Source organism: Lepus europaeus, chromosome X (genome assembly GCF_033115175.1).
Source record: "Lepus europaeus isolate LE1 chromosome X, mLepTim1.pri, whole genome shotgun sequence".
NCBI lineage: Eukaryota > Metazoa > Chordata > Mammalia > Lagomorpha > Leporidae > Lepus > Lepus europaeus.
In genome coordinates, this window is record NC_084850.1 from 61,372,472 (window position 1) to 61,383,460 (window position 10,989).

General features: G+C 47.0%; 1 protein-coding gene across 1 annotated transcript; it reads right to left on the minus strand.

Moving 5' to 3' along the window:
• Nucleotides 1–305: 305 nt before the first annotated feature.
• On the minus strand, nt 306–10,003 carry RNF113A (ring finger protein 113A). The gene is made up of 3 exons (XM_062184096.1): nt 8,927–10,003; nt 8,793–8,848; nt 306–492 (listed from the first exon to the last, which is right to left on the minus strand). Exon 1 carries the CDS (start codon nt 9,959–9,961, stop codon nt 8,927–8,929), a length of 1,035 nt encoding a protein of 344 aa, XP_062040080.1. The 5' UTR covers nt 9,962–10,003; the 3' UTR covers nt 306–492; nt 8,793–8,848.
• Between the last annotated feature and the right edge of the window lie 986 nt (nt 10,004–10,989).

The following is a 10,989-nucleotide window of genomic DNA, read 5'->3' on the forward strand; positions in this document are numbered from 1 at the left end:
GATGGCCCAGGTGCTTGGGCCCCAGCACCGCTGTGGGAGACCCAGAAGAAACTCTAGGCTCCTGGCTTTGCCCTGGCCCCGCCCCACCCCGCCCCTCCCAAGCCGTTGAGCCCATTTCGGAGGTAAACCAACAAATGACAGATCTCTGCGTCTTCTTCCCTCTCTGTAACTCTTTCAAATAACTAGGCAGATCTTTACAAAAATAAACAAACAAAACAAACAAAAACCTGTACTTTGAGGCTTTAGAATTTCTTTTTTTAAAAGATTTATTAATTACGGAGAGAGAAGGAGAGGCAGAGATAGAGAGAGACAGGTCTTCCATCCACTGGTTCACTCCCCAATTGGCTGCAAAGGCTGGAGTTGCGCCGATCCAAAGCCAGGAGCCAGGAGCTTCTTCCGGGTCTCCCACATGGATGCAGGGGCCCAAGGACTTGGGCCATCTTCTACTGCTTTCCCAGGCCATAGCAGAGAGCTGGATCGGAAGTGGAGCAGCTGGGAATTGAACAAGCGCCCATATGGGATGCTGGCACTGTAGGCTGCAGCTTTTACCCACTAAGCCACAGCGCCAGCCCCGAGAATTTCTGTTCTATATATTGATTGGGAGTTGCAGAGATATAAGTACTCACAAGATACTGATATTAAAAGGGGCAATAAAACCATATATATGAGTTTTATCGACACCCTTTTTTAAAATTAAAAGATGCATTTATTTTAGTGCAAAAAAGATATCTTTGAGATCCATGCGTGTAGGTTTTCAAAAAGTTCGTAGAAAAAATCTGTTCTATGAAAATACTATGCATGGATTTCCTTTTTTTTTTTAGAAAGCTTTTATTTAATAAGTATAAATTTCATAGGTATAGCTTTTGGATTATAGCAGTTCTTCCCCCCATACCCACCCTCTCATCCCAAAACTGCCCCACCTCCTACTCCCTCTCCCATCCCATTCTTCATTAAGATTCATTTTTAGTTATCTTTATATACAGAAGAGCAGCTCTATACTAAGATTTCAACAGTGTGCACCCACATAGACACACAAAATATAAAGTACTGTTTAAAGACGTTTTACCTTTAATTTTTTTTTTTTGACAGACAGAGAGAAAGGTCTTCCTTTTGCCGTTGGTTCACCCTCCAATGGCCGCCGCGGCCAGCGCGCGAAGGCCGGAGCCAGGTGCTTCTCCTGGTCTCCCATGGGGTGCAGGGCCCAAGCACTTGGGCCATCCTCCACTGCACTCCTGGGCCATAGCAGAGAGCTGGCCTGGAAGAGGGGCAACCAGGACAGAATCTGGTGCCCCGACTGGGACTAGAACCCGGTGTGCTGGCACTGCAAGGCGGAGGATTAGCCTGTTGAGCCACGGCACTGGCCCACATTATTTTTTTTTAAAAAAAGATTTATTTATTTGAAAGGCAGAGAGAGAGAGAGAGAGAGAGAGAGAGAGAGAGAGAGAAACTTTCCATCCACTTGTTCAATTCCCAAATGGCTGCAATGGCTGGGGCTGTGCCAGGCGGAAGCCAGGAGCCTCGAGATTCTTCTGGGTCTCCCACTTGGGTTCATGGGCCCAAGTTCTTGGGCCATCTTCTGCTGCTTCCCCAGGTGCATTAGCAGGGAGTTTGATTGGAAGTGGAGCAGCCAGGGCTCCACCCAGCGCCCATATGGGATGCTGGCTTTGTAGGTGTTGGCTTAAACCGTTACACCACAACTGCAGGCCCCTATTGTTTTTTTAAAGATTCTTTTTTGGTGTTGTTGTTGAACTCTTAGTGTAGGGTTAACTATATGATCATTAAGTACATTGAAAATAGATCTTTGTAAAAATTAAGAGTGAGAATGTGAGAGGGAAGAGGAGGAGTGGTTGGAGCATGAGTGGGAGGGTAAGGGGGGAAGTGTCACTATGTTCCTAAATCAGTATATATGAAATACATGAAATTTGTACAACTTAAACAAAATTAAAAAAAAAAAAAGAAAAAAAAGATTTTGCTTATGTGAAAGGCAGAGTTACAGAGAAATAGATAATAGTATTATTCTTTAAAGAGTCGCTCTCTCTGATGGTTGTTTTATTTAGATTGACAGTCCCGATTTTCCTTTCTCTGGGCAGTAAGGGGGTGGCTCCACAGTGGGAGAGGTAAGATGAGAAGGCCCAGGTTCTAAAGGGGGGGGGGTGTCACTTAGAGAGAAACATGCCGCCCCCCCCCCCCCAAACTTGAATCTTAGCTGGGAAGGAGGTTTTGTCTAGAGAGAAGCAAGCTGTAAAACAGCTCCTTATCTCTTCCTGAAGGAACTGACTTCATTTGCTACACAGGGTGAAGAAGTTCAACTTTAAAGATATTTGCAGAAATAGTTGGGGGTTTTGGTAAAAGACAGTTAGGAAAAGACTGGCACATTCAATGGAGATAAACTGTAGGTACGATAGCATGCAACAGAGAAAAGGGTAGAGACCGCTTTATATTGTTCTTCACAGTATTTTACATATATTTGGGCACTTCAAAAAAATTCTTGGAACATAGGCCGGCGCCATGGCTTAACAGGCTAATCCTCCGCCTTGTGGTGCCGGCACACCGGGTTCTAGTTCCGGTTGGGGTGCCGGATTCTATCCCGGTTGCCCCTCTTCCAGGCCAGCTCTCTGCTTGGCCTGGGAAGGCAGTGGAGGATGGCCCAAGTCCTTGGGCCCTGCACCCCATGGGAGACCAGGAGAAACACCTGGCTCCTGGCTTCGGATCAGCGAGATGCGCCGGCCGTGGCGGACATTGGAGGGTGAACCAACGGCAAAAAGGAAGACCTTTCTCTCACTGTCCACTCTGCCCGTCAAAAAAAAAAAAAAAGAAAAAGAAAAAGAAAAAATTCTTGGAACATGCGTATTATGAAAAAAACTATGAATGGATTTAAAATTTTTTTTGTACCACAATAAACTTTACTCTCATATGTGTTTGTGTGTATGTGTAAATCAGATACTGTTTCTCATGTAAGTTCTATGAATACAGGAACTTGTATGCTTTTGTCATGGATGTATCACCATCACTTAGACCAATGCATCATATAGTGGATGCTCAAAAGTGTCAGATGAATGTCCATAGCCACCAGTGCAGTCCAAGTCTACCACCATCCCACTGGACTACTGCACTACCCTTGGAACTGATCTCCTTCCTTGTATCTGGTTCCCTTCAACCCTCTACCCACACTGCAGAATTATATATGTATTTTTTATCTTGTCAGGGTTTTTTTGTTTTTTTTTCTTTAAAAAAAAGATTTATTTATTTGAAAGGCAGAGTTACAGCGAGAGAGGGAAAGACAGAGAGACAGATCTTTGATCTGCTGGTTCACTCCCTAGATGGTCACAATAGACAAGGCTGGGCCAGGTTGAAACTACGAGCCAAGAGCTTCATCTGGGTCTCCCATGAGGGTGCAGGGGCCCAAGCAATTCAGTCATCTTCCACTGCTTTCCCTGGTGCATTAGCAGGCAGCTGGGTCGGAAACAGAGAAGTTGGAACTTGAACTAATGCCCAAATAGAATGCCCACGTTGCAGGTGGCAGCTTAACCTGTAATGCTATAACACTGGCCCCCAAAATTATATTGTGAAATTCAAAGCTGATCATTTTACTTTCCTTCTTAAAATTCTTGCCCGTCAGATAAAGTCCAAAGTCCTTAACATGACATGGAAGGGGTCTCATCTTTGGCTCATGACCACCTGGCCATCTTGCTGCTTTCCCCCAACCATCTCAGACTGCTGATTTCTTAGCTGAAGCCAGTTTTACTATATACTTGTCCCTCTGCCTGGGAAACTTTCTCACTCACATTTCAGGCTACAGTTTAAGGTTCACTTACTAGGGAAGCCTCCCATGACTTCTCAGACTAGGGCAGTTCCTTCAGAGAGCAGCTGCAATCTCATCTCTGCTAGAGGGCTTGCTCCCCACCCCCACATTTAATTTTTTGTCATTGTAAGAATAGTTGCCACCTACGAAGATGCACCATTTAATTAAAGGTGATAAGATTATTTCTGACTTACAGATTTACAAATTAAAAATTCTGTAAACATGAAAAATATTTTGAGTATTTCTGTGCTTTTGTGAAGCTATGATCCATTTTAAGGACTTGCTGATGAATTGGGGAACTACGGGTTAAGCTGTTGCTGGCAACACTGGCATCCCATATCCCAGTGCTGCTTCTAGGTGTGACTGCTCTACTTCCAATCCAGTTTCTTGCTAGTGTTCCTGGGAAGGCAGCAGAGTATGGCCCTAGTGCTTGGGCCCCTGCCATGTGGGAGGTCTGGATGTAGTTCACAAATTCAGCTTGGCATACACTTGGCAATTGTGGCTATTTGTTGAGTGAACTAGCACATGGAAGAACTTTCTGCTATGCTCCCTCTCACAGAAGTAGATGAAAATTAAGGAAAAGGAAAGGGGCTGGCGCTGTGGCATAGCTCGTAAAGCCACCACCCACAATGCCAGTATCCCATATGGATGCTGGTTGGTGTCCTGGCTGCTCCACTTCCAATCCAGCTCTCTGCTATGGCCTGGGAAAGCAGTACAAGATGGCCCAAGTCCTTGGGCCCTTGCACCCACATGGGAGACGTGGCTCCTGATTGGCCCAGTTCTGGCCATTGTGGCCATTTGGGGAATGAGCCAGGAAATGGAAGAATTCTCTCACTCTCTCTGCCTCTGCCTCTCTATAACTCTGCCTTTCAAATAAATAAATAAATCTTTAAAAAAAGAAAAAGAAAAAAATGAGGGGCAAGTGTTGTGGTGCAAAGGGTTAAGCACATTCCATATCACAATGCTGGCTCCTGGCTTCAGCCTGGTTCAGCTTTGGCTGTTGCAAGCATTTGGGAAATGAATCAGCATAACACTCTGCCTTTTTTAAAAATATATTTATTTATTTATTTGAAAGTCAGAGTTACACATAGAGAGGAGAGGCAGAGAGAGAGACAGAGAGACAGAGAGACAGAGAGAGAGGTCTTCCATCCGCTGGTTCACTCCCCAGATGGCCGCAATGGCCGCAGCTATGCCAATCCAAAGGCAGGAACCAGGTGCTTCTTCCAGGTCTCCCACATGAGTGCAGAGGCCCAAGGACTTGTGCCATCCTCCACTGTTTTCCCAGTCCATAGCAGAGAGCTGGATTGGAAGTGAGGCAGCTGGGACTCAAACCGGTGCTCATATGGGATGCTGGCACTGCAGGCGGTGGCTTTACTTGCTACGCCACAGTGCAGGCCCCCACTCTGCTTTTTAATAGGGGGGTAGGCCTCTGGCCTAGCATTTAAGATACCAGTTAGAATGCCTGTGTCCTATATTGGCATGCCTGGGTTCAAGCCTTGGCTTCACTCTCAATTACAGCTTCCTGATAATGCAAATCTTGGGAAGCAGTGTGATGGCTCAAGTAGTTGGGTTCCTGCCACCCAGATGGGAGAATTGGACTGAATCTTGAGCTCCCGGCTTGAGCCTCCCCTTGTTTGCCCATTGCAACATTTGTAGAGTGAGATGAAGCACTTTGTTTCTCTTAAATAAATAAACCTTACATGGAATAGCTGACAAATATCTTTCTCCTTTTTTTTTCTCAGCTCTTTTAAGACTATCTGATGGGGCTATCGGTATGAGACAACAGGTTAAGCTGCCACTTGCAAAGCCAGAATCCTATATCAGAGCAACGCTTTGAGTCCGGGCTGCTCTACTTTGGATCCAGCTCCCTGCTCACGTGCGTGAGAAAGCAGAAGATGGCTCAATGTGTGAGACCTGGATGGAGTTCTGGTGTGCCCATTTGGGGAGTGATCCAGCAGATGGAAGATCTGTATCTCAACTCCCCTGTCACTCTCTCAAATAAAAAGGGCTAATTTATGTTCTTGGTTCCATTCCTTCTCAACCCTACTTTCTAGAAATTATTAGTTAATGCATTCCTTCCCTTTCCTCCTGTTTTCTCTTAGGAGCTTTTCTCTCAGCTTATGTAATTTAACTTACTTGAGAGGCTGAGAGAAAGGGAGACAGAGAGGGAGATTGATTCCATTCTTAGTTTTGCACCTCAAATGCCTGCAACATCAGGAACCAGGAATTCAATCTAGGCTTCCCACTTGGTAGCAGGAACCCAGTTAAAAAGAGAATAATTCAAAGTTTATCTTTTTCTATAAAGCTTTGCTCTACTCTCTTTATTTATTTGAAAGGTAGAGTTACAGAGAGGCAGAGGCAGAGAGAAAAGTCTTCCATCCTCTGGTTCACTCCCCAAGTGGCCTCAACGGCTGGTACTGAGCTGATCTGAAGCCAGCAGCCTGGAGCTTCTTCCAGGTCTCCAACATAGGTGCAGGGGCTCAAGGACTTGGATCATTTCCACTGTTTTCCCAGGCCATAGCAGAGAGCTGGATCAGAAGTGGTGCAGCTGGGACTTGAACTGGTCCCCATATGGGATACTGGCACTGCAGGTGGTGGCTTTACCCGTTATGCCAAAGCACTGGCCCCTCCACTAACTTTTTTTTTTAAATTATTTATTTATTTGAAAGTCAGAGTTACACAGAGAGAGGAGAGGCAGAGAGAGAGGTCTTCCATCTGCAACAGCCGGAGCTGGGGAGTGGACCAGCAGATGGAAAAACCTGTCTGTCTCTCCCTCTCTGTAACTCTGCCTTTCAAATAAATCAAGCTTAAAAAAAAAAAAGTGGAGCAGCCAGGACTCGAACTGGAACCGATACTGGGTGCTGGTTTTACAGGCAGCAGCTTAGCTTCCTGTGCCACATCAGCCCCTATACTTAATTATTTTTAAAAAGATTTAATTATTTATTTGAAAGGCAGAGTTACAGAGAGGCAGAGGTAGAAGTAGAGAATCTTCCATCCACTGGTTCACTCCCCAAATGGCCGCAACAGACAGAGCAGGGCTGATCTGAAGCCAGGAGCCAGGAGCTTCTTCAGGTTCTCCCACATGGGGACAGGGGCCCAAGGACTTGGGCCATCTTGTACTGCTTTCCTAAGCAACAGCAGAGAGCTGGATTGGAAGTGGAATAGCTGGGACTTGAACCAGCACTCATATGGGATGCTGGCACCACAGGCGGCAGCTTAACCAGCTTCGCCACAGTGCTGCCCCCATAATTTTTATTCTTTAAAATATTTATTTATTTATTTGAAAAGCATAGTTATAGGGAGAGTCAGAGAGAGTGAGAGATCTTCCACCTGCTGGTTCTCTCCTCAAATAACTGCAATTGCCAGGGCTGGGCCAGGCCCAAGCCAGGAGCCAGGAGCCAGGAGCCAGGAGCCTCCTCCATGTCTCCCATGTGGGTGCTGGGTCCTAAGGATTTGGGCAATCTTCCATTGCTTTTCCAGGCACATTAGCAGGGAGCTGGATTGGAAGTGGAGCAGCTGGGACTTGAACCAGCGCTCATATGGGATACCAGCACTACAGGCAGCAGTGTAACCTGCTCTGCCACAGCGCCGGCCCCTGTACTTCATTTTTAAAACATTTGATAGGCAGAAAGAGACATAAGAGTTCCCATCTCCTAGTTCACTCCTCAAATGCCAGCAATGTTAGGAGCCAGGAACTTAATCCAGGTCTCCCACATGGGTAGTAGGAACCCAATGGCTGGAGCCATCACTGCTGCCTTCTATGGTCTACATTAGCATGAAGCTGCAGAGGCTGGAGATAGTCAGGAACCCTATATGGGATGTGGGTGTCCTAACTACTGCAAATGCCCACCCCTCCTCCAAGGCTCAGACTGCATTATTCCCGAGATCAAACCAGTGCCCTCTTGTATTCATCACACTTATCATTGTTTAATGTTCCATGGGAGCAAGGGCTATGTCTATTTTGTTTGCTGCTAGTTTCCCCTATGCCAAGCCCAGAGCCTGAGAGTAGCTGCTCAAAGAATAGCTTTAAATGGATGAATGAATGTGAATAAAAAACACTCTCACAACTTATTTTTGCACCTGTTTCCTGAGATCAGCCCAGATTCTAATCATAGTTGACCTAACTCAACTGCCTGCAATCCATCCAACCACAGTCACATTTAAAAAAAATTTTTTTCTTAAAGTATGTGTTCTCCTCAAACCTCTGCTACCTCCCCATTACCTACAGAATAGAATCAATATTCCTCCACTTGGATTTAAGGCTCTGGTCCCAATCTCCCTTTTAAAACCTCTCCAGGCTTATTTAATCCATGCTTATTATTTGCCAAGCAGCAGGCTAGTCACTGAGGGGTTCACAAACTGAGAAGACAGGTATATTACTAACTTTAATAGGACGTGCTCAGCTCTATTACAGTCTGTGAGAACACAGACACTTTCAGACTGGATCATAAAATATTAAGTTTTCACCCTCTGCAAGTTCACAAATTTAGAACAAATTCTAGAACAATATGTGGCCTCTAGCCACGTTTCATGTGCTCATCAGCTACATGAAGCCAGTGTCTATCATATTGAATAGCACAGCATAGAGCTTTTCTATCATCCACAGAAGTGAGGGTTACCTACAGATGCTTCAAAGACAGCAAGGGCCATTTCCCATACATGTACCCTGTGGTGCTGGCTACCAGTTACCCAAATCAATTTCTCTTCCATTAGTACACTGTGGCTTGGGTGCATTTTGAAACAGTACAGCCTCCTAAGAGAGACAAACGGGGGGGGGGGGGGGGGGGGCTGGGTGTGTGAGTGCTTTGGAAACTATTAAGTTACACATAAATAACAGGTTCAGTTCTTGCTTTCATCACCCCTCTGGTTACTGCGCTCAGATTCTAGCTCTTTTCTCAAACTTCTATCCCCATAATATATGCCAAAAGTTCTGAAAAGACACACAGGCACACACGCTTCTCCTAGGGCTAAAAATCCACATTATACCTACCTTGGAGCTTTTAATCCAGGACCCTACTTCATCATCTGCTTTCTCTGTCACTTTCCCTAAAAAGAAAGGACACAAATTAAGATTCCCAAAAGAACAACAAATATTTATTTTGAGATTTGAGAATGATGGGAAACCTAAGTAATGGGGATTGGACCCTCATCAGAGTCTTCTGGGAAATCGGAAGCTCCATCCCCTGCTGAACCTCGGAGCTTTTCCAATTTAGCAATCAATTCTTTCGCGGGATTGAAGACGCCATTGGTCTGCTGGTCGCAGATATAGCAGCGCGGGGTGGTGCGGAAATGCTGCAGTGCACACTTCTCGCAGAAATAATGCCTGCACTTGGTGACAACCGGGTTTTGGAAGGTCTGGCGGCAGATGAAACACTTGAATGGTATTTCCTCATCATCGCTTCCTACTTCATAATTTTCGTCCTCATAGACACCATAGCGACCCTCATCAAGCTCACGTTCAATCTGCCACCCATGCTTGTAATCGGAACGGTCATGGAGGAATTTGCAGCTGTCTCCGAAGCCGCAGAAGCCAGTCTCCTTGTAGTCCTTACAGATGTCGGGCTGGTAATCCCAGCGCACGGTGGCACGTAGATGCTCGGGCGCTCGGATGGGGCCCTTCCTCACCATCCCGGAGGAGGCATTGCCCATCGATGTATCCTTGGGCTTCATGTATTTCTGATAGTTATTGATTCCCCGGTAGATCTTGTCATCCTCCTTGCCCCTCAGCTCTTCCTGTATCTTCTGGCTGCGCTCGAAGATGGCTTGCGCGTCACGCTCCTTCTCTGTGTCCAGCTCGTAGACAGCCGTCGCTCCCATATCCTCCGGCCCCACCGGTTTCGCTGAGCGGGTGGATTTGTAGACCACTCCGAGAGTCTCGGGCTCATTTCCCTGTTCCTCCTCCTCGCTACTCAAGTGGCCATAGGATACTTTTTGTTTACCACTGCCACGGGTCTTCTGTATCATCGGATTGTGGGCCGCCCGCTTCTTCTCCGGTCGCACCACAGTGCTGCCTTCGTCGCTACTGCTACCGCTTTCTCCGGACTCCGGGTTGCAGATCGGGCGCTTTCTGCGGCCTGCAGCTCCCTTCCGCCCACGCTTTTTGAAAAGGAAGGTGCACACCTGGTCTGTACTCTTCCCGGGAGAAAGTTGCTCCGCCATTTTGGAGTCTTGAGTTCCGAAAAGGCCGCGGCGTCCCAGGTCTCACGAGAACTCTTTAGGTCTGCACGTCGCGCGCTCCGTAGCCAATCGGAGCAAAAGAGGCTGGTGCAATACAGACGCGAAGGCGAGAGCGCCGGCGCCAGCCACTCTTGAGCCCTGCGGGACTCCGTGGCTTCTTTCGGCGTGCGTGGCTCCGCCCCTTCGTGGGCTGCCGCGGGGCTTACCGGGAAGAAAGCGGGGTCCCGGTCACCTTTAGGGACCTGAAAGTAGGGTTTTTGCTTAGGTAGCGGTGCCGAGATGTGGTTCGAGATTCTGCCTGGAGTCGCCATTATGGCCGTGTGTTTGAGTATCCCCGGAGTGGCCACCGCATACATTAACAAGTTCACTAACGGGCGCAAGGTAAGGCGGCTTCCCCCGCCCCGGGAACAGGCCTTCCCTAGACGGGGGTGGGGAACACCAGCAGTTAAGATGCGGAGCCTGTCCCCGAGGTTGGGAATACGAACATCGGCCCTCCGCTGCGTGTTGTTGAAAAGCGGAGACTTGCGGAACAAAGCGCACAGAAACCACATCCTGCTGTCGCGGGTGAAGGGTGCGGTGTAGGAGAGAGTAGCAGTTCGGGAACTTGAAATGTAGATTACAAGAGGTCAGCACCAAACTCGCAGGCAGAGGGACTCAGGCTGGTGCTGTTGTGACTCAGATTTCTGATCTTTGCTGCTCGATTTTGGTTTTAACTGCTCACATGAACATCTCTATAGCTTCTGGTTCTTTCCTACCAATAATCCCCCCCTTGGGCTTTTTTATTCTTCACTTTCTCTCGCAAGCCTTTAGGAATTTACTGGGAGATCCTGTTTCTCACATCAAGATTTAAATTTTACTCTTTTCGTAGTCCTTCACAACATCTCTAGAGAACAGTTAGACTTAATTGCCTTTTGGCTTTGTGAGTGCCCTTCGCGTATAATCTACCGTTATTTCTTAGAGTTCCAAAAGGCAAGTTAGGCGTTTCTTTAAAAAAAAAAATGGGGGGAGTA